At 57.6% G+C, this 22534-nt stretch overlaps 1 protein-coding gene across 5 annotated transcripts; it reads left to right on the top strand.

Moving 5' to 3' along the window:
* The first annotated feature begins 800 nt into the window (after window positions 1-800).
* LOC125096772 (uncharacterized protein C1orf167-like) lies at window positions 801-22263 on the top strand. 5 transcript variants are annotated; one of them, XM_047723676.1, is made up of 17 exons: window positions 801-975; window positions 4917-5048; window positions 6038-6768; window positions 6980-7252; window positions 7428-7471; window positions 7932-8139; window positions 8811-8947; window positions 10340-10434; window positions 10868-11054; window positions 12807-12982; window positions 13530-13716; window positions 15280-15466; window positions 15577-15731; window positions 16449-16657; window positions 17549-17693; window positions 19468-19723; window positions 21958-22263. In XM_047723676.1, the coding sequence occupies exons 2-17, from the start codon at window positions 4979-4981 to the stop codon at window positions 22261-22263; spliced, it is 3366 nt and encodes a 1121-aa protein (XP_047579632.1). In that variant the 5' UTR covers window positions 801-975; window positions 4917-4978. The 5 variants fall into 5 exon arrangements, 4 of the variants coding, with proteins under 4 accessions (XP_047579632.1, XP_047579633.1, XP_047579631.1 ...); XM_047723677.1 differs by having other exon boundaries at window positions 801-994; window positions 6983-7252; XM_047723675.1 differs by having other exon boundaries at window positions 801-994.
* The last annotated feature ends 271 nt before the right edge of the window (window positions 22264-22534 follow it).

Below are 22534 nucleotides of genomic sequence, written 5' to 3'. Positions count from 1 at the left end.
AAATAAATAAATTAATTAAAATAAAATCTTAAAAATTAAAAAAAAATAAATCTTAAAAAAAAAAAAAACCACCAAACCGGCTAAGGGAGCTGGTGTAACCAAATTGTTATCTGACCAACTTGCCTTTAAGGCATCAACTCTTGGAGCACCAAGATCTAAATAACAAAAGGTTCAATCCACCAGATTTAGGAGGTGATGTTAGCTATGCAGATTCAGGGAGGAAGTAATAATTACCCCCTCCTTCAAGAATTGCTTTAGACTTTTAAAAAGTTCTTCGGCGTTGATTTGTTAAAGGTTCACAGCAACGAGTGAGATAGTAGAGGAAGTGTTACAGCCTCGCCTTTGCAGATGAAAAGCCCGAGGGTCAGAGAGGTTAGGGTCTTGCTGAGGCGCGCAGCAGCAGAAAGGCTGGCGATCACAGGTTCTTCTGACCCCAGGTCAATTGTTCTTTTCTCTCCCGGTTTGCAAAGGGAAAAGCGTACAGTCTGGACAGGGGGCGGAAAGGCTTGGCAGGGATCCATGGGGAACAGCGTGGGCAAAGGCTTGGCAGGTGCGAACAGCCTAGAGGGCGCTGTGACTGGGCCCAGCGCGCCCCACGGGAGGGGGTTTCAGGGGGACCCGACAGCCAGCCGCGTCGCCTATCCCGCACGTGCAAGAGGCTTGCACAAGGCCACGTGCCTCGCAACTGGAGGCGCGCCAGGACCGGGGCCCTCGCGGAGGACGCGCGCTCCAGTGGATGCCCCGCCCGCGCCCTGCAGCCCTCGCGGCGGCCCCCGGTGGCCGCCCTCCCGACTCCTGGAGCCACCGCGTGCCCCTCCAGGCTCCGCGAGCGCTGGGCGGCGCGTTCTCTGCCGTCCCCCCAACCCCACCCGCCTGGGTCGTTAGTTAGCCCTCGCCGGAGAAACCCTCCAAGTTCAAGCCCGACGGGGAGAAGGAGGACAGACGCCGGAGGACCGGCCCAGGAGGCCAGGAAAAGTGACCGCCGGTTCTTTGGGTAGAAAGAGAAGGGAGGCTCTGGTGTCCTTCATTGGGCAGGGATGGGGGGGGGCGTGTCCAGGGGGCGGACAGAGATGGGAGAGGTGAGGAGCACATGGATGGACAGACGCGCCCGGGCTCGGGGTGGGGACTCCAACCTGAGGGTTGAGCTGTGTCTAGGCTTTTTTGGAAAGCGTTGGCGGGGGTTGGGCGGGGGGGGCGCGGTGTCCTGGTTCTGAGCATGCGCTGTGGCGTTAGTCCCCTTTCCACCCCTGGCCCCTCTGCAGCCTCTGACCCACTGCGGCCGTGGGCTAGACCCGTAGCCCCTTTAAGCTCCAGCTTCCCCATCTCTAGAACAAGCGACCTAATGCCTACGGCTACGGTGTCGATTTGACAAGGTGTGCGCTAAAGGCTGCATGCCCTTTGCCATGGGCCCTGCGCTCATTTTGCATAGTGTAGAAGCCCCTTTATGGGCCAGGTATGAGTCCAGCTGCAGCAAATACTGAAGGGGAAGAAAAGACAGTGGCTCGCAGCTCCCTGGAGGGAGGGGAGCAAACTGTACTTTCTTTTCTCTGTTAGGCGGTGGCAAGTCATGGAGAAAAGTCATGCAGGGTAAAGAAAGGATAGAGTGGGGATGCTGTGATCTGATGTGGGGTTCGGGATCGAAGAGTCAAGAAAGAATTCTTGAGAAGTTTTTGGTGCAGAAAAGGTTTTCTTAAAGCAGGGGGACAGGACTCATGGGCAGAAAATGCTGCACCAGGATTGTGAGGAGTCACTGATTCTAGACTTTTAAGTCTGGGGAGGAAGAGGTGGGGGTAGAGATCATGTGAGTTCCTCAGGAATTTTTGTGTGCTGAGATCAGGGTCTGCAGGACCTTGGAGGTCTGGCTGTTGTCAAGATAAGGCTGGTTTTCGTATCTAGTAAAACATCAACGTGAGGGCAACCATGAGTTCCTTGAGGAAGGTCACGCTCTGCCTGTCTCTGGAATTCAGCAATGGCTGCGGGCTGTAAGGAAATGTAATTTAAGCTACATTTCTCTGGCTTTTGTTGTCCTCATCAGAGACCCACTACAGTCAGGGGAGAATGGTCAGGGAAGGGCTCACTGCCATGGTTAAGGCTGGCCTTGAAGGGGAGAGGGAGAAAGTTCCAGGCAGAGGGAACAGCAGGTGCAAAGGCCCTGAGGGACACACACACAGCATTTTTGAAGAACAGCAAGGAGGCTGGTGTGTTTGGAGGAGAGAGATCAAGAGGGACAAGGGGTGAGGTCAGTAAGTTAATGAGGGAGGGGCTGATAATGCAAGACAGGGGGTCAGCAAACGTTCTTAAAGGCCAGAGAGTAAATGGTTTAGGCTTTTTTTTTTTTTAAAGATTTTATTTAATTATTTGATAGACAAAGATCACAAGTAGGCAGAGAGGCAGGCAGGGGGCGGGGAGCAGGCTCCCCGCTGAGCAGAGAGCCCGATGTGGGGCTCAACCCCAGGACCCTGAGATCATGACCTGAGTGGAAGGCAGAGGCTTAACCCACTGAGCCACCCAGGCGCCCCACTGGTTTCGGCTTTGATGACCATAAGGTCTCTGTTGCAACTACTCTGCCATCATATCAAGAAAGCAGATGAGCCATAAATCACTAGAGGTAGCTGGGTTCTGAGAGAACTGGACTAACATAAGAGACAGGCTCCCTGGTATTGGACCTTGAGGGCACAAGCTCAGAAGAGGAGGAACCAAAAGAGGTGAGTAGGAAGGAGGCGGCAGGCAGGAGGGAGGGAAGGAAACTCAGTCAAAATCCAAACTCTGCACACTGAATAAAACCAAGCAGAAAGACTTGAGTCATGGCAAGGTTCTCTCCCTGCGAGCCAGGAAACTCAAGGCTACAGAAGCGTTGAGTTCTGACTGCGCACAGAGTAAGAGGGTTTTATGGGATAAATGCAGAAGTTATTTGGTTTTTAGAACTGATTGATCTGGAGCTAATGGTCTTTCTTACTTGGATTCAAGGGACTCCAAGGGAACAAGGAAGTCCAGAGAGAGCATGAACAGACTTTGGTGGTCAGGAATTGGCTGGTGTCCTTGGCTGATTTGTGAGAAGGACTGTAATTCCTGTAAGGTTAGGTTAAGTGTCCTTTATGCACCTGCGTTGGCCATCTCCATTCATCTCCATTTTAGTTTGGTTCCACACCTTAGAAGAGGGCATCCTAGAGTCAGGGAGGCCAGGGGTCCCACGGGGACGAGTGAGTGAGCCCCATCCTCTGCGGTTTCTGCATCCAGAAGGCCCAGGGCTGTGGGCTGGCCAGGGGCGTGGCATCTCGGGGATCAGCTGGAAGAAAGCAGCTTTGGGCAGGTGGGAGTGGGGGGAGCCGATGGCAGGGAGGGCAGAAGAGGTGGAGATGGGAGAGGAATTGGGATTTGGGTGTGGTGAGAGTGGGAGAGGTGACCTGGAACCTGGAGGCTCAAGAAGGATGATGGGGGATAGTTTTCCGTTGTTTCGCTTTGTTTTTTTAAAGTTAGGAGAAGTACTCAGAGCAATGATTAAGTCCTTAAGTGCTTGTAGGAATGATTCAGTATAAAAGGGGGAAGGGGGAAGCTTTGGTGGGGGTTGGTTTCTGGAGCAAGGACACCGAACCAGTGTCCCACTGCCCAAGCTCGCCCCCCCCCAGTTCAGGCCTGAGTCTGCTGTGGGACTCTGGGGGTCATGGGTGCTTTTCCTGATTCACAGAACAGCACCTGGGAGGCCAGTGGTGGCCCTGGGCGCTGTCCTTGAGGAGGCAAGATGGGATGGCCCCCGGAGGGCAGAGGGGGGTCAGGCTGGGAATGGGACCACACAGGATGGGGGAAGGAGTAGGAGGCTATGGCCCGGAAGCTGGCTGGCAAAGGAACACAAAGCATTTCTCCTCCGATCACCCTATTTTCTGACTGCAGCAGAAAGCAAGGGCTGCTGGAAGGGGAGGGGGGAAGAAGTGGTGGAAGGGGTTTGAGGGCAGAGGAGAAAGTGTGACTTGGCATCTGGGTGGGGGGAGGGGGGCTAGGGTGTGAGTCTCCCACAACCTTGCCCTGACTTGGGATGGAAGGTGGTCATTTGGAGTGAGGTGGTCCATGCAGCAGTAGGTGAAAAGTACTGATGAGTGTTGAGCAGAGAGAGGAGGGGTGCGGGGCCAGGGGGAGGGTGTACCAAGGGTGCTTATACGCCGCGTGGTTAAACCTTGGAAGGAGGGATGAGACAGCAAAGCAGCAAGGGACTGTCGGAGGTCGGCAGGGCCAGAGGATAGGGTCTGATGGGGGAAAGACCACTGTATTGGGTGCTAGAGGGTGGGGGTGGGCTCTGGAGCCGAAATTATGGAGTGGGTGCAGTTATTTAGGGTGACCGAGTCTGGGGGCCCCATGGGAGCAGGTGGTTGAGATGGGACAAAGGGCAAGATGGTGGGAAAGGAGAGATCGAGGACTCTGCACACCAGGAGTAGGAGGTGTCGGCCGTGTGGATGGTGAGATTGCCAAGAACCGTGGTGTGTGTTGGAGACTGCAACAGTGAGCCAGAGCTGAAACTTTCAAAGAACGAGGGGACAGGGCCTGGACTGGTTTCAGGGCCTGCCTGGAGCTTCGGACTAGAGTGTTCTGGAGAGAGGTGAAGGCGGGAAGCGGCAGCAGGAAGCAAAGAGGGCCCCCTCTCCCGGCCCAGTGGTCTGAGAGAGCCCACACCTGAGAGGGCTGCCTGGGAAGCAGGGGCCACAGAGAGAGAGGTCTGTGGTCAGCGTTAGAAGGAGCAGGTGCTGGAGGACATGAGACATTTTCAAAGGAAAGCGGGTAGTGTGGTCTGACCAGGACAGCTGGGGTTGGGCCCCAGGGCAACCAGGGGTACTGGTGAAGGGTGAGGTGTGGACCAGGGCTGGGCTGTGGCCTGGCGGGGACCGGGCATCCTGTCCTTGCCCTTCAGAACCCATCTCATCAAACAGGTCAGACTGTTGGCTGTGGTGTGGACCAAGGACGCTGTCGCCTTGGCTTTGCCCTGGAGCCTATGGAGCTGAGACCTGACGCTAGCCACAAGGAGAATGTGCCCCCCAGGCCCGCGGTGCCCCTGAGGCCAGGCAAGACGCTTAATGGGTCTGGGCTAGGTGTGGCAGGAGCAGCTATTGGCCCACAGCTCCCTCCCCATCAGGCCAGCCTGGGACCTCCCTAATTCCGGCTGTACCAGGACAGCAGGCCCAGGACAAAGTCTTCCCAGCCTGGGGCTGAGCGGACCATGAGTGGGCTTGGCTGGGACCCCTGGCTGAGAAGGGACCCACCCCCCCAACTCCCAGGATGGTCTGTGCTGGGGTAGTGGCTCAGGCTCTTGGGGCTTCAAGAAGGCGACAGAGCTGGTCCAGCCAAGGACAGAAGCTGACCCCGAGCAAATTCAGATTCTGAGTCACATGCCACTTTCTCCAAGTTCTAGCTGTGTGACCCTGGGGCGAGTGGCCGAACCTCCCTGAGCTTTAGTTCCTGTCCTCAAAGGTGCAAGTCTTCTGGCCCACTCCAGATGCTGGGTCCTCCCAGGCAGCCCCCAGGAAGCCTAGTCTCCCACTGTGCAATGGCCTTGGGGACCGGGGAGACTATACCCCACCCCGAGTCCCCCAGAGCCGCTCCCTCGCAGCTGTTGGAGGTGTTGTTGGGTCTTGTTCTAACCTGCAGGGCTGTACCCCATCACCTCTTCCCAAGCCAGAAATCAGTCATCCTTGACTCTTCTCTTCCCTTCACGTGCTCCCTCCCGCCCCCGTTCCGAGCCTCCACAGCAGATCCGAATTTGTCTCCAAATTCCCTCCTCCATCCCTGCCACCCCTGATCCCAGCCCTGTCATCTCTCACCTGGGATGCCCTCAACAGCCTCATTCCTGTCCCCCCGCTTCCCGCTCCCTTCCTCCCTGCCTGGACCCCAGCCCTGCTCCCTGCAGCCAGGCACCGAGTCAGACCACCTCTTGGTGCACTGGGGGAGTCCTGAGCCCCCCACCTGGGGCCCTGTCTCTGACCAGCACCCCTAACCCACCCGAGCCCTGACCACCAGCTCCTCCCCAGGGCACGACTGTCTCTCTTCTCTTTAGAGCAGCGGAGATTCCTGAAGAGCCCAGGTGTCAGCCTGGGCAGCGGCCATGGTCAGTGGGTGCTCGCAAGCCAGGCCCAGAGGGGAGGGCCTGCCATCACCCCCTCCCCAGGGGCCGTGCTGTGCCAGAAGCCTTGCCGAGTCCAGACCAACCTGGCTGGACAACCGAGCCCCGACCTGAGCCCCGTCCTGAAGGGCACAGCTGGCCAGCTGATGAACGCAAGCTTGCAACAGCAGAGTAACCTGCAGCCCCCCGCCGGCACGCCCCAGGGGAGGGCCAGAGAGTTCGCCATCCAGCAAAGTAACCTGAGCAAGAGGGGGACCAGCTCGGCTCAGGGCAGAAGTCCCATCAGCCACCACCTCTGGCCCCACCTGACACCTCAGGGAAGGCCTCGCCCTCAAGGATCACTGGCTTGCCCGTGGTCCAGCCTGAGACAGTCCCAGCTGCTGGCCACAGACATCCCCGGCCCAGATGTCCAGCCTGATGCAGGCTTTGGTCCTTTCAGTGGGCACACACGGCCAGGCTCCAGACCCTGGTGTGGCCTGGGGAGCTGGCCCTCTGGGCTCAGAGGGAAACCCCTCACCCTGGAAGACCTGACCATCCCTGTCCAGAGCCAGGCTCAGACCCCATCCCAAACGGCCATCCGCCAGCTGCTGGCCTCCGTGCGACACCTGGAGCGCGCAGTCAACCATCTCAGGTGCCAGGTGTGCCAAGAACCCAGCAATGGCCAGGTACTCCCTGCCCACCCCCCGTCCAGCCAACCTGTGCCTGCTTCCTGGGATGGGAGGGAGGAACACCTACCTACCAGGTCTCAGGGAAACTGTGCATTTCCCAGAGACACAGGGGACCCAGGCTACCCTCTCAGACTCTCAGGCAAGCAGGAAGCCTGTGTCCCTAGAGACCATGCTGGGGATCCTGACTGGGGATTTCCTTGACCCTAAGCAGGGCGACCTCCAGGCCAAGCCCCTGAGGCAAGGAGAGAACTTCTCCCTGGGTCTGACATACAGCAGCGGGCAGAGGGGAGCACCCCGGCTCCCTCAAGGTGCGGGCAGCAAGGAGGCCAGACTCTGCTCTTCGGCCGGCTCCTGGGCTGCCTGGGGTGTCCCACCCAGGCGGGAAGGAGGAGAGTTGACTCCACAGGAGCAGGTCCGCAAGGAGGAAGAGAGCGTGGCTTCCTGCCCGCAGGACACAGCCCCAGCAAGGATCATCGTGCAGGTGGAGGCCAGAGGAGGCTGGGCATGGGAACTAGGGGACCCCCGGAGGGCTTCTCCCGGGAACTCTCATGGCCAGCTCGCTGCCACTACCCTGTTGGGCAGGCAGGCTTGGCAGAGCGTGTCCTGTCCTGCTCGCTCCTCAGCCTGAGAACTGTCATGTCTTTTGGCTTTCCAAGAAAAAAGCCCGAAACGTGCTGAGCCTGGAGTCCGAGACAGCCTGGTGAGGCCATGGGATGGGGGTGGGGGCTGGCCACCCTCCTGGGAGACCTGCTCCCCCATTTGCCTGGGCCAGGGGAGACGAGCCTCTGATGGAGGTCAGGCCCTGACGGCAGGTCCTCGTGGGCAGGGGACTCCCTTCCCACTACCCCTGCTGGGGAACGCAAGGTCCCTCCCTGGCCCCAGGGACAGGGACATGGGGACTGCTGTTGCTGCTGCTGGGAGTCTGTAACCACTAAGGCTGCCTGGCACTCTTGGCCATCCAGGAGGCACTCTGCGGCTCCGGGAGCTTTCCTGGCCAGGACTTGCTGGGCTGGCCACCAACAGAGGGTGTTGTTCCAGCCCGCAGCTGGTCTTCCTGCCACAGCATGGGGCATCAGGGCTGGGCAGGTGCCCCGGGTGGGGCGCGGCCCCCAGCTGCTTCGTGGGGCCCACCCCTCTGATCAGCCCCGGTCCGGCCCCAGCTGGCAGTGGCTCTCCAGATGTTTCAGAGCGTGGTGGCACTTGGTGCAGAAACGCCGGGCGGAGGCTGCAGCAGTGGCCCTGGGCCACCAGCAGCTGCTGCGCAGAGGCCTGTGGGCGCTTCGCCGGGCTCCACGGCTCCGGGGGGCCCAGCTGGAGGTGGCGTGGCGGCAACACACTCAGGCCCTGCTGGCCCAGAGCTTCCAGAAGGTCAGCGGCCTCCCGGTTGGGCCATGGGGCGGTGATGAAAGGCTCGTATGTTGGGGGAGGGCGTTCCCCTGGGCACCTGTTCTGCATCTCCTGAGTGATCTGCGGGAGAGCAGGTGGAGGGCCACCCAGACACCTGCACCAGCTCTGCTTGCAATCACATCCTGCCTCCACTACTTTCTTGGTTCCACAATTTCTTGCTGTGTGACTTTGGGCAGGTTGCTTAACCTCTCTGTGCTTTAGTTTCTTTTGCTCCAAAAGGGGATGATAATAATAGTACCTACCTCTCAGGGTTGTTGTGAGGTTAAATTAATACAGAGAAAGGACTTAGAACCCTACTTAGCACATGGCAAGTGCTCCGCCTTATGGGTGGTTGCTGTCTTTTACTACTGGTTAGCTAGCCAGGACTGGCAAGACACGTCTGTATTCTTCCCTCCTTGGGAAAGGGGGTGCTCTGGGAGGGCCCAGCTCCCGATGTTGCCTCTCAAGGAAAGCACTGCGTCTTGGGCTCTTTCTCTGTATTCATTCATTTATTCCCAAAGGGGCCGGGCAGTCTGCAGGTTAAGACCGAAGGCTCTGTGGTCGGACATTTCTGTCCCCACACCCCATCCAGGTGCCTCCTCTTGGGGTTTGAGGCTGCCGCTGACATCCTTCTTTCCCTCTCTCTTCCCCAGTGGAGAAACCGGACTCTACAGCAGAAGCAGGGGCAGCCCCACGTCCAGACTGGGCCGGGACCCCCACTCTCTGGGGCAGGACAAGGCCAAGGCCCCTCAGGAAGGGAGCCAGTGGCAGACCCCATCAGGAGAAGCAGGTAGTCCTGGACAACCCTGTGGCGCATTGGTCGGTGTGGCCTGGGCAGTTCGGGTGGCCTCCCCTTCCCCGCTTCCTGCCTCAGTGCCCAACCCCCTCCCGGCTCCCCCCACAAGAGAATGAGGATGAAGTGGGCAAAGATTTGTAGAACAACGGTACGTCCACAGCCGCATTATTCACACCTGCCTCCTACTGGCGTTATTTCTGATCGGAACAGTCACACGTGCTTGATTCAAAAAAACACCCCAGATAGTTATCTGAACCTTTCACCGCCCTTCCCCACGTATCCCCCTTCCTAGAAGCAGTTTCCTGGTATTTGCATGGGATTTTTAGTGACGAGGATAAATGGTTGTGCTATGTTAGATGGGGGGAAAGGCTAAAAAATGGTGCGTAAGGTATTTTTCGTGCACATGAAACGATACAGAAGGAAAAACAGTGAAATGTCGTACAATTACTGAGCACGACCGAACCGCGCACTTAGAGATGGTTAAGACGGTAAGTTTCATGTATTGTGTATTTTACCACCGCTCAAAGTGAGAATCAATAAATATTTCATCCAAAAAACATGCTGAAATAAACAGATAGCGCTTAGTGAAATTCAAGTTGGCCATTTCCTCTCCATTTCCTCAGTCGTCCGCTACAGCAAAGTAAGGGTTTTGTTCCTCCTTATAAATGAAACAAACGTGTTTAAAATAATTATTCAAATGCCATTTGTTTGAATACATGTTTGCGGTAAGAATCCAAACAGGATTGAAGGGGCACCTGGGTGACTCAGTGGGTCAAGGCCTCTGCCTTCAGCTCAGGTCATGATCTCAGGGTCCTGGGTTCGAGCCCCACATCAGGCTCTCTGCTCAGCGGGGAGCCTGCTTCCTCCTCTCTCTCTGCCTGCCTCTCTGCCTACTTGTGATCTCTGTCTGTGAAATAAATAAAATCTTTAAAAGAGAAAGAAAAAATAAATTTAAAATTCAAACAGGTTGAAGAGAGTGAAACAGGGGCACCTGCATGGCTCAGTCGTCAAGCGTTTGCCTTTGGTTCAGGTCATGATCCCCGGGTCCTGGGATCGAGCCCTGCATCGGGCTCCCCGCTCATTGAGGAGCCTGCTTCTCCTTCTCCTTCTGCCTGCTGCTCCCTCGACTTGTGCTCGCTCTCTGTCAAATAAATTTTAAAAATCTTAAAAAAAAAAAAAAAAGAATGAAACAAAGACAGAATCTCCCCCCAAGTTGCTTCCATAATCAGGGATGACATGGAGAGAATGGGGTCGGGGAGGGGCAGCTCATCGCACCTGTGCACATGCCGTGGTGGGTGGCGGCCAGGTGGCCAGGCTGGGACTGTGCACTCTCCCTCAGCCCAACCTGGGTCATCGCTTCCTCTCTCTGGGCAACTTCACTTGCAGTCCAGGGAGTTCGAGGGAGGAGGCAGGAGCCTGGCCGAGACCAGCTGGAGGCGATGGGGTAGAGCAGATGCTGCAGGTCTTACAACAACTGGCTGGTGAGCTGTGGGCCCCCACAGGCCCCAGGAAAACAGGGGAGAGGGAGTGGGGCTGGCCCCGAGCACCCACACTGGGCAGGGCTGCAGCTCCCACACGAATGAATGTTTACTGAGCATCTCCTGGGACAGCTTCCCAGACACGATCTCATTTGAGCGTCCAGGGACCTGGGCAAGGCTTTGTGCCCAGTGTACGGTTGGGGAAAGTGAGGCACAGAGAAGTTAAGTGACCAGCTCAAGGGCACACAGTATGAGAGGTGCACATCCTGTATTCATGTCCCGATGCTAATTCAGGTCCTGCAGAAGCTTGAGTGTTCGAACCAGAGGGTCCCTCAGACATCACTCACTCACGGGGAAAACGGACGCACAGAGACGGGGAAGGACAGAGCCTCCTCCTGTCCTGATCCTCCCTACTCTCTCTCTTCTCGCTCTTCAGTCTTCCTCTTGTGGTTCCATCTGAAGGAATGGGCCTGGCAGGAGAGGGGGGTCCAGAGAGAGGCCTCCCAGGTCGCACTGAGGACTCAGAGGAGGGGGAGGCCGCCCCTAGCCCCGTGCTCTCCTGTGACATGTGCACCCAGGGGAGCCTCTCCGGACCCTGAGCAGCGGAGAGCCTGGCTCGGCAGGTAGGGAGGAGCGGAAGAAGGTGGGAGTGGGGACCCCCTTCCTTGAGGCAGAGGGGTTTGGTCCTCAGCAGAGCTCGGTGCTGGCCGCCCCCCAGCCCCCCTCCAGGAAGCATGGCCATCACAGTGGGTGTGCCCTAAGTTAAAGTGTTGTGAGGGGAAGGAACACAGTCCCGTAAGAGGGTTTTTCCCGTGTTAATTTTTTACGATGAGACATTTACATCTTACACGAAAGTAAAGAAAATAGATACTAACCCCCAGTGTGCCCATCACCCAGCTTCAAGAAAATCACCTCCTGGGGACGCCCGGATGGGGCAGTGGGTTGCGTGTCTGGCTCTTGGTTTCAGCTCAGGTCACCATCTCAGGGTCCTGGGATCGGGCTCCATGTTGGGCTCAGCGTGGAGTCCCCAGGAGCTTCTCTCTCTCCCCGTCCCTCTGCCCCTCCTGCTCATGCTCTCTTACTCTTTAAAAAATAAACCAATAAAATATTTTAAAAAGAGAAAGAAAAAGAAACTCACCTCCTGAAAACCCTGTTTCATCCATACCCCAATTGCTCTCCCTACGTTATTTTAAAGCCCCCCCATCGGACCGTTTCACCCGTAAATACTTCTGTAACGTCTCTAAAAGATAGGAAATCTTTTCAACGACATAACCCCCGTGCCATGATCACGCTTAAAAGTGAACATTAATTGCTTAATGCCAAAAAACATCTGGTCAGACTTTACATTTCCCACTGTTTTACAGGTGCACATTCTGTTAGAGCTTGTTTGAACCGGGATCCAAATAAAGTCCTTATGTTAAAGTTGGTGGATAAGCCGTTAAGGTCTTTTTGAGCTCTGATGTCCCTTCTAGTCTTTTGAGTTTTTTGTTTTTCTTTGCAATTTATCTGTGGAGGAAACCAGGCTGCTGGTTGAGTAGAGTTTCCCTGGGTCTGATTCCTGCAGACTGCATTCCCCCGTGTAGCTTTTTCTCTCTTTTTTAAATATTTTATTTTTATTTATTTGAGAGAGAGAGGGAAGGAGGGAGAGCACAGAGGGAGAGGGAGGAGCAGGCTCCCAGCTGAGCAGAGAGCCCCACGTGTGGCCCCAGGATCACGACCCGAGCCCAAGGCAGATGTTTCACCCACTGAGCCACCTAGGTGCCCCCCCCTCCCCCACCAGTGCCATTTCCTAGGAGAACTTTGAGCTTGACCACAGTTTCACGGAGATGTGAGGGTGAATGCTTGGCCCATTGAGGGAGAGCCGGCAGGAGAGCACTGGGCAAGGGAATGGCGCAGGCAAAGGCCCATGACAGGGGAGTGTGGGAAACTCAAAGGACACCTTGGTAGCCCAAGGTGGGGAGCCTGGGGGACAGGGGAGGGTTTAAGGTGATGATGGAAAGGCATGCGGGGGCCAGATCACGCATGGCCTTGTAGGTGGTGTTGAGGAGCTGACATTCTGTCCTAAGCTCAAGGCAGGGGGGCGGGGCGGGGTGGTGCTGGAGGTTTTCAGCAGGGGAGTAAGATGACGGCATTTGAGCTTGGGAAAAGATCATTCTGGCCACGGAGCTGCCACTGCCTGGAGGGGCCCCGAGTGGATGTGGGAGGCCAGACAGGAGGCTGCTGAGGCCATCCGGGCACCCGGGGGTGAGGGCGTGGTGGCCTGAACAGGTTCAGAGTGTGAAGGGGCTTGTCCCCGGCCTCAGCAGTGGCACAGGGCAGGTGGCTGTCGCTGCCGTCATTACTACTAGTACTAGCACCTTCTCTTGGCTCCCCAGGTGCTTTGGGGCCTGGCAGAAGTTCATGCTAAGAGCTGCCCGGTACCGGGACCGCCTGGCCCGCCGCCGGGCAGGGACCCTGAGGTTATGTCTGCAACAGTGGATGTGGATGAAACAGCTCCGGGCCTCAGATGGAGCGAAGGTGACCCAGCTGTCCCTCTGCCGCCAGAAGGCCGGTGAGCGAGTGAGGGGCAGGTTGAGGGGCTCCCTTTCCCTCCCACCCCAGCAAACGTTGTCACCTAAGCTCCTTCTGTGGTGGGCCCCAGGGGAACCGATGGCTTCTCGTGATGGGGGATGGTAGTACCCGGAGCATTCTGGGGGGTGCAGTCTGACGGCCCAGGAGGGTCCAGGAGGGGTCCCCAGAGCGGGCAGGCCTTGGCTGGGCCCCATCCTCACTCCGGGTCATGAGCTGCTCTAGGCAAGAGACTTTGTTCCATCTTCCGCTAGGAGGGGATGTGGTCGCTGCTCTCAGAAGTTCCTGATCTGGGAGATAATTCACAGCCCTTGTTTCCCTCCCCCAGGATCTGATAGGGGAAGATGGGATCTCCGAGGTGTCTTGGAGGGGAGGATTTGGAGGCAGTGGGTGGGGGCAGTGCCTGGGAGGGGAGTTCCTAAGGAGGGGTGAGGCGGGCTGAGGCTGCCACAGGTTCCACCAAGGAAGGGCTTTTGGGTGGAAGGAGGTCACTGGGGATGCGGCTGATTCATCCTTTGACGGCTCCTTAGGGAACACAGCCCTCTGCAGCTCGGCGCCCGGAGGGGCCACAGCCCAGGGCCTGGGGGTCATGGCTCAGGTCCAGGGGCTGCCCCCGGAGCAAGGCGGGGGCTCCCTGCAGGAAGCCTGCAAGAGATTGGCCCTGCACCGGGTGCTGCTGCTCTGGAGAACACGGCTGTCCCAGCGCCAGAGGGCTGAGTAGGTGTCTGCAAGCCTGTGACCCAGGGTTGGGGGGGGGGCATGTGAGTGGAGCTGAGCCCTGGGAAGTGCCCCATGGGGGATGGGCCGGGTCCTGCTCTTCCCTAGGCTCTTGCAGAGGGCACCCCCCTCCCAGGGCCCAGCACGCTGTGATACTGGTGCAGGGCTCAGGGAGGTGGCCCAGGGGCCTGGAGACAGTGATTGAGCAGAGAGCGAGCTGTGGGAGCCATGGGTTAGCCGGGGACGCAAACGCTTGTTAACACAAGAGCTTGCAAACACAGGAGCTTGCTTGCTCTTCTCCAGGATGGGTGGGAGCCCCCTGGTGGCAGGAACCGTGCCTGCATTGCCGTGGTCTGGCAGGTTGGAGGAATGGTCCCGTGCCCCTGTCTGCCTCATTATAGAGCTAGAGAAACTGAGGCTCAGAGGGCCGAGCAGCTTGCTTGAAATCACACTGTGAGTTAGGAGCAACTCTTTTGGTTGCTGTTGCTTTTCTACAAGTGCTGGGACCCAGATTCCAGACTGGTGGCTGCGGGGGAGGGGGTGATGGGGGTCAGGAGGGACCTGCTGCCCTGGTGGAATGTCAAGCAGAATGTAAGCCAGCGGTTGCAGGGATAAGTTGAAAGCCCCATAGTGGGATGTCTGGGTGGCTCAGTCAGTTAAGTGTTTGCCTTTGGCTCAGGGCATGATCCCGGGGGTCCTGAGATCAAGCCCCAGGTCAGGCTTCCTGCTCATTGGGGAGCCTGCTTCTCCCTCTGCCCCTCCCCCCACTCATGCGTTCTCTCTCAAATAAATAAAATCCTAAAAAAGACAAAGCCACATGCCAAGTATCCATCGTCCCACACCCACTTGGTCCACTTGGACCCTCTGTCTCTTTGAATGAAGCCCCTAGAATTCCCAGGGAAGTCAGTTCACCGTGATCCCTCAGAATGTAGCTCTCCCTCCTGTAGTCCATCCTCTAGCCTTTGGGCACCAGGGAACAGTCAGTATCTCCTTTCAACATAGCTGGGGCTGTCCTGTGCTCTAAAATAAGTTTTTGGATACCCCTATCTTCTGCTATTTGGAGTTTGGGGAAATGGCCTTCCACCAGGCCTCAGTTTCCCTATCTACATAACTGAGCAGAGGCAGAAGTACTGATGTGGTCATACGCGTGGTCCCCTGAGTCCGGGGTCCTTGGGTCTGGGGCCCAGCTCCGTGTCCCATCAGGAGTGTGGCAAGGATCTCGAGCTGATACAGGTGTAGAAAGTAGTGGCCTCAGCCTTAGATGCTCATGAGAGTCACTCTGGGAGTCCTGGAAAAGTCAGGAAGCCCAGGCCGCAGCTGGACTGCCAAGTCAGAATCTCCGGGGGGTGGGACCCCAATGGGCACAAGTATGTCTTGGAGCCCCCCACGCAGTCCCCTATGTGGCCAGCTTGCAAGGTGATGCTCTAGCCTGGTGTTTGGCATGGGTGGCCCCTTCCAGATCAGCTCTGGCAGAGACCCGGCTGGGGGCAGCACCTGCTTGGCAGTCCCATCAGCCTGGGGGTGAGACTGGGGCCCCGGGGATTCACCTGCCCCTTCCTGTAGCTCCTTCCTCCAGGGCATGAGGCGGCAGGTGATTCGGCGTATCCTGAGGGGGTGGCATTTGAAGGTGTGGGGTCCGAGCACCCCGTCAGACAGTGCCAGGACCACCTTGGCCCCAGAGCTCCTGGGCAGCATCCTGGGAGGGGAGCCACTGCTGGACGGCAGCCCACCCCGGAGCTCACTAGAGAAGGTGAGGGGAAGGGGGTGGGAATGGGCTGGCGTGGGTGGGGGAGAGGTGGGAGGAGACAGTGGAGACAGGGCAGGGCCCGAGGATCCAAGACTCCCTTCCTCCTTCCCCAGGCTTCCAGGACCCCCGCCCTCTTGGAGACCCTCCCACTGAGGCTTCTGTGGGCATCTGGGCAGCGGCAGAGGGCACAGTGCCTTCTGCCCTGGCAGGTGCGGGCTCAGCACTCCCAGGGTACAGCGAGGTGGCACCGGAGTACTCTTCAGAGGCGGTAGGGATCCCTCCCCATGGTGGGTGAGCCACGCCGCCCACCGCTCTGTGGACATCCTGTTCCCAGTCCCCTTCCCATTACTCCTTGACCCTTGACTCCCATTACTCCTACATCCCTTTGGGGTCTACCTCCCAGAGGGCTCCCACCCCATGCTCCAATCCATTGGAACCAAGATTCAGGTCCTCTGGACTTCTCCTGCCCTCCCAGCCTGCTAGTCGTTTCTCCCAGAGACTTCGTAGCTGTGGTTCGTTCATTCATTTATCTGCAGCACAATGCTTGGGTCCACCTGGGTTCTAATCCCAGCTTTGCCCCTCCCTAGCTCTGTGATCTTGGGCAAGTTGCTTAACCTCTCTGTGTCTCCATCTCTCCGTTTGTATGGGGATGATAACAGTAGTCACTCCAGTGGGCATCAACAAGGTAGGGGCACAATCCCCTAGCCCAGTGCCTGGCACATAGTAAGCACTCAGTTCATAAGTGTTGATCGCTAGTGGCTGAACTCAGGACTTGGGGTCTGTGATCCCATCTCATCCCTAACCTGTTGTTATAACACTCGGAGTAGCATTTGAGCAGTCCAGTCCCCAGCAAGCCACGCTCCCCCATGATGGAAACAGGGAGAAAAGTCCCCCCTCCAAGCTCCTGAAGGAGGGGATGGCTGGGAGAGCCCAGGGTGGCAATGACCATCCTCAGAGTGGACGCTCCCTTCCCCACCCTTCCTAGCATCCTCCTCAGCTGGAGCCACTGGGCCACAGCCCAGGGGGCCCAGAGAGAGCTGGCAGTTGCCTGGGCCTGGGACCGGAGCTGCAGGGCCGCGCTGGGCTTGTGGCGGCGACGGCTGGTGCAGGGGCGAGAGGTGGAGCAGTGGGTTCGGGCACGGGACCGCACACGGGTCCGAGGTGCCCTGCACCATTGGCACTCCTGCTGGCAGAGTGAGTCGGGGCCTAATGCCGGGTCACTGAGGGGGAGGGAAGGGCCAGGTCAATCAGGGAGACCCAGGGTTTTGTGCCCTCCAGCAGAGTCCAGGGATGGGACTGTCATGGAGCACACCCAGGACGGCGGTCGGGGGAGGCAGAGCAGAACTAGGGGCTTGGACATTGCCTGTCCATTCCCCAGCTGTGTGGACCTTACACAAGCTGCACAACCTCTGCAGGCCTCAGCTTACTCATCTGTAAAATGGGGATCACAGCAGCACCCTCCCCAGAGGCTGATTCTGGGGAGTCTAGGACACCATCCCCCACTGTTGGCTCAGAGCTCAGTTCCTAGTAGGTGTTGCTGTCATCATCACCGCCATCTTCTTCACCCTCATTCTCATTATCCTCACTTGGCCTTCAGGAGTCTCGGGCCTGAGCACCGAGTCCTGGTGTCCTCAGAGCCCAGCATAGGAGGTGGGGAGCACTGGGGGCCATTTCCGAGGCTTCCCACTACACCAACACATCGTATCAGGGAGCTGGTGGGTGGGGACCTGGTTGTTCTGGAAAGTTCCTGTCCTGTCCACTGAGGACAGCTGCTTCTCCAGCCCAATCGTTGTCCAATTATGCTGACCTCGTTTTCAAGGAAAAGCTGGAAATCTAGATTTTTACGTGAATTGTCCTGATCCCTAAACGTTTCCAAGAAATGAAAAACAGTGAGCTGGGTTGGCCTGTTCATCACAGGACACTTGTAACCCAAGCACTTAAACCCAAATGGCTAGGGCGCCTCCTCTGTCCCTGCTTGAGTCACGTGCAGAGGGCTGGCCGAGGAGGGGCCCACAGATACCCCGGGGCTGAGGGGCGGGGCTGGGATGAAGACCCGGGGGCATCTCAGCCTCTCTCGGGTCACAGGGCAGCAGTCCCTGCGTGCCAGGTGCCAGACGTGGGTGCAGGTCCATCTCCAGGCCTTGAGGGGGTCTGTGTTCCAGGACTGGCGGCAGGCGGCAGCTCATTGGAGACACCCAGGGCCCTCCCCAGAGCCGTGTCTACTTCACAGGTGGGTGGGCCCGGGGGTAGGAGGATGAGAGAGGTTATCCCCACTCTGGAAAAAACAGAGATAAAGTCCAGGGGACCTAACGAGGGAGCCATAGACCTGTGACCATTGATTCCTTTACCTGCTTTGTTCGAGATGCACCTAACTGATGTCCTGATGAGCCCCGGGTCTCCAACTCCCGGCCAGGTCAGTCCTTTGGTTTGAGGGGACACAGGAAGGGTGGGGGACGTCCACGCCTCCAACACCCACCATTACGTGTGTCCCAACATCACGTCTGTGTCTTGTTGAGCACAAGGAAGTTCTGCTCTATACAGTTGCCAAATGAGTGAACTCTTCGTGAAAATAGAGATGTTCCAGTAAAATGTATAGCGCTCGCTCATGCATAGTTAGAAGCAGCGGGAACGGGTGATGCTTTCTCCCACCGTTCAGCTACAAATGCGCAGATGCTCACGGTGTCCCCGCACAGGCGGGCGGGCGGCCGTTGATGGCTCAGTGGCCGATACCAAACTTTCAGACCTGAACAGTGGATACTGTGCTCCCCTCACCAGCCTTCTGCCCCTGGATGGGCTTGTGAGGGGCGACCAGGCCTCATTGCTCCCCCAGGACTTGGCCCCATACCTGCTGGGTTCCCATGCTGGGGACACCTGCCCTCCTGAGTCCGTCTGCACGTGTGGAGGCCCTGGACCAAAGCTGGCACTTGGACCCATTACACAATCGTGCCTACGTGCTGAAGGCACAGAGTTGTGTGTGCAAAACCATGTATTACCTAGGACACTTAGTGGGGGGATTTGTGGATGGATTTGGAATAAATGGGACTTTTTGACGTCAAAAGCCAGCTGGGCTCCTCCCTCTGCTCCTGTTTTTCAGCCATTTCCAGACCTGGCGTGGAATTAAAAGAGACACAGGGGTGGTCCCGGCCATGGGAGCCTCTCAGAATGGCCCGAGAAAGGCCGTGGGGGCCACATTTGCCACGTGACAGGATGTCCGAGCAGCCAAGGCCTGGGCACAGGAATGGCATGTGGCCCAGGCCTCCGTGGCCTACTGCAGAAGCCATGTGCCGGGGGGGCCGGGCGCACAGGCAGCTGAGCAGGGCCCGGGCCCAGCAGGCCTTCATAGCACAACGAGCGGCTCTGGGCCGGTGCTGTGAGGCCTGCCGGCGGGCAGAAGAAAGTGTGGCCCTGTGCCAGACCCAGTGGGTGCGTGAGTCCTGCCTATGCCAGGTCAGCCGAGCCTGTGCTGCCCAGAAGCTGAGTGGCAGGTGGGTGCCCGAGCCCTGCGGGCAGCCCCACACGGTGCTTCCAGCTGAGTCTGTTTCTGAGGCCTTGGGCTTGCTGTTGTGAGAGGTAGAGGGTATTTGGTGGCTGGCCATGGGGCTTGGGAGGTTGGGGTCAGAGGGAAAGGCGATCCCAGACACCGCAGCTTGTCCTGGGGTCCAAGTCCAGACCCGCACTTTCCAGCAGAGCAAACCCTCTCTGAGCAAGTCTTTGAAGGACAGAGGAGGATAACAGGCCCACCTTAGGGAATGCATGCGAGCACTGGGCTCAGGGCTCAGAAACACGGCAGGTGCTCATTAAACAGTGCTCCTGTGAGGGAGAGCAAGGCGAAGACGGCAAGACTGCCAGCTCTCTGTCCCTGGGGTGTGATGTTCTGCTGCTCTCTGGGCCTCTTTTAACCCAATTTCCCCAGAAGAGGGATGAGGGGAGGATCCAGCAGGGCACTGGCTGGGAAGGGTTTACCTTCTGCTTCACACACATGTGGGCTCCTCCCTCTGTCCCAGGATCCTAGAGGCCTGGGCCCAGTCAGCAGCCAGGGCCCGTGACCAGCGAGCCGCCATCACCCAGTTCCAGCAGGCTGGGTCCAGACGCCTCCTGTGGACCCACTGGGCCCAGTGGCAGGCAGCGCTGCTCAGTATGCGGTTGGAACCACAGGGGAAGGCCCCGGAGGCCCATGCTGTTGACCTTGGGCAGTGGCCCACGGTGGCCAGCAGAGGGCGCCTTCTAGCGCTGACCCCAACTCCAGCCCTGTGGAAGCAGGTGAGCCGGCCTAGGTGGGGTGGGCCAGTGGCCTCAGAATCGGCTTGCTTCAGCCCATGGTGGCAAGCGTGGCTGGATGCTTATCCAGGAGACCCATTGGTAGGGACACTACCCCTACCACGTTCTACAACCGCCTCCCGGCTCTGGAAGCCTGCCATCTTTGGGTCCATCGGCAAACATTTACTGAGCACCTACTAAGTGCCAGCCCAGCACAGGCCCGCCACAAAGACAAATGCTGTGGTCACAGTCTGTTAGGGAGACAGACACCTGAGCTCATATGTATCCTGGTGCAGCCTAGGGTCGGGTACATGGGGATAGGAGCAACTGTTTGCCAAGTCCCTTTTATTCCTTATTGGAAAAAATAAACCTGCTCATTACAGGAAAATCAGGAGGTATAAAGGAAACGTTTCTTTCATAACCCCCTCCACTCAAAGACAACCACCAGTCCCTCTCCAGACCCAAAGCACTTAGTTCTGGGGCGCCTGGCTGGCTTAGTCGGTGGAGCATGGGAGTCTTGATCTCAGGGTTGTGAGTTCGAGCCCCATGTTGGGTGTGCAGAGTACCTAAAAAGAAAAGAAAACCTTTAAAAGAAAAAGAAAAAAAGGAGGCATTTAGTTCTGACACCTGCAAATGGTGACAAGAGCCTAATGGCAAACAGGACTGAAGAGGCCTCAATGGAAGGCAGGCCCAAGAATGGACACCGCATGGCAGTCTAGGGATGTCACTGGAGGATACACAGCCCCAGAGTTACTGGCAGGCCGCGCAGGTTCCTAAAGATGTACAGGAATCATCCAGAATCCTGTTTCAGAATGCCAGAAAGCATGTAATAGATTCTAGAAAGGTTCTTAGAAAAAAGATTAAATTGTTTTTATGAAAGATCCTATTTAGAGAAAGAGAGTAGGGGCGTGTGAGTGCAAGCGGGGGGAGGGGCAGAGGGACTGAGAATATCAAGCAGATTCCACACTGAGCACGGAGCCTGAGGCAGGGCTCCATCTCACCACCCTGAGATCATAACCTGAACCAAAATCAAGAGTCAGACATTGAACCGACTGAGCCACCCAGGTGACCCTACATTGTTTTTTTTTTTTTTTAAGATTTTATTTATTTATTTGACAGAGAGAGCTCACAAGTACGCAGAGAGGCAGGCAGAGAGAGAGAGGGAAGCAGGCTCCCCGCTGAGCAGAGAGCCCGATGCGGGACTCGATCCCAGGACCCCGAGATCATGACCCAAGCCGAAGGCAGCGGCTTAACCCACTGAGCCACCCAGGCGCCCCCCTACATTGTTTTTTAAAACGGAATTGAAAGGGCCTCGCTTTGGTTATTTGCAGAACCCATATATTCACGCGCACAGCGGGCGATGGCAACAGCAGCTCCTGGGGACTCGGCATTTTATTTCTAGATCCGTGTCACAAGCCAATTTTACTTTTGGTCTGTTTAAAAATATTAACATTCCATTCTTTTTTTTTTTTTTTAAGATTTGACAGAGATCACAAGTAGGTAGGCAGGCAGAGAGAGAGGGGGAAGCAGGCTCCCTGCTGAGCAGAGAGCCCTACTCGACTCGCAGCTCAATCCCAGGACCCCGGGATCATGACCGGAGCCCAAGGCAGAGGCTTTAACCCACTGAGCCACCCAGATGCCTTTAACATTCCATTCTTATCAGCAAAGGCAGTCTGGATCCCCTGTGCTGATGGAGAAAAAGAGGCGTACCAAAACCAAAAGTAAATGCGGGGGAGAATAACAGGGTGCTTGGCTCCAGCCCCTCTCCCCGTTTCTACCACAGGAACACATGCACCCAGGCAGCCTTCCCCGAGTGGCACAAGCTGGTATTAGGCCTCCCCATGCAACAGAGGCCCTCTGAGAGCCCCTGGTCTGTAGCAGAGCCGTAGCTGGGCTTGGGCTCCGGAGTCAGGCAGGTAATCTCGCTTTGTAAAACCCAAGTGGGGACGGACTGCTCTGGCACAGGTGAGCCCTCACCAGGCGGTGTACATGATGGCTCCGCCCCTCCGCTTCCAGCCCCGGCCATGCTTCGAGGACAGGGGAGGCAGCAGGGATGTGTGCTGATGGCCCCCCTAAGGGCAGGTGTCTTCCCTGCCTCCTCTGGGAGCCTCGGGGCCACACAGGAGGAGGCCCTGCTTCTGGTCAGGGCAGGGCAGGAAGGACCCTGCCACGTTGCCTGGGATGCAGGGGGTCCAAGCCCATCGGGTTCAGGTTATCCTCTCTGGCTGTTCCCACAGGCCCACGGCTACGGGACACTAACCGGCCCAAGCCAGCACCACAACCACGGGGGACAGAGGAAGCCGATAAAAGTCTACTGGGCTCAGAGTAAGGGGACCAGTCCCTGGGGCCAGACATCTCCCAGGCCTGGAAATCGGCTTCCAGCAACGAGGCTAATCCTTTTTAGGTACAGATTTTCTTTTCTTTCCAGACGGCAGAGAGCGCCCCCTCTGCCTTGCCTTCCGGCGCCGATGGCAACAGCCTGGCTGCGCGGGCCAGGCCCAGGGCCGGCCCCCTACGAGACCGGGAGGAGACCGCTACTCTGAGGACCCACCCCTCCAAGGCCCAGGCGAGGCGGCTAAAAGACAGCCGGGGTAAGGGCGGCTGCGCGTGCGCGGGGCCCCGGGGGCGGGGCGGGGCTCAGCCGGGGCGGGGCACAACCGGGCAGGGCTCAGCCGGGGAGGGAGCTGGGCCCTCTCTCCTCCTTGCTCCCTCCTGGAGGATCTGCCCTTCTCCCTGGTCATTAAGGGGTCCTGATGCTCTTGGCTGTCGGGGTGCATGCCAGGGCTTCTCCCCACCAGGAGGAAATACCTGCAG

Source organism: Lutra lutra, chromosome 4, assembly GCF_902655055.1.
Source record: "Lutra lutra chromosome 4, mLutLut1.2, whole genome shotgun sequence".
NCBI lineage: Eukaryota > Metazoa > Chordata > Mammalia > Carnivora > Mustelidae > Lutra > Lutra lutra.
This window is presented reverse-complemented; position numbering and strand designations above follow the sequence as displayed.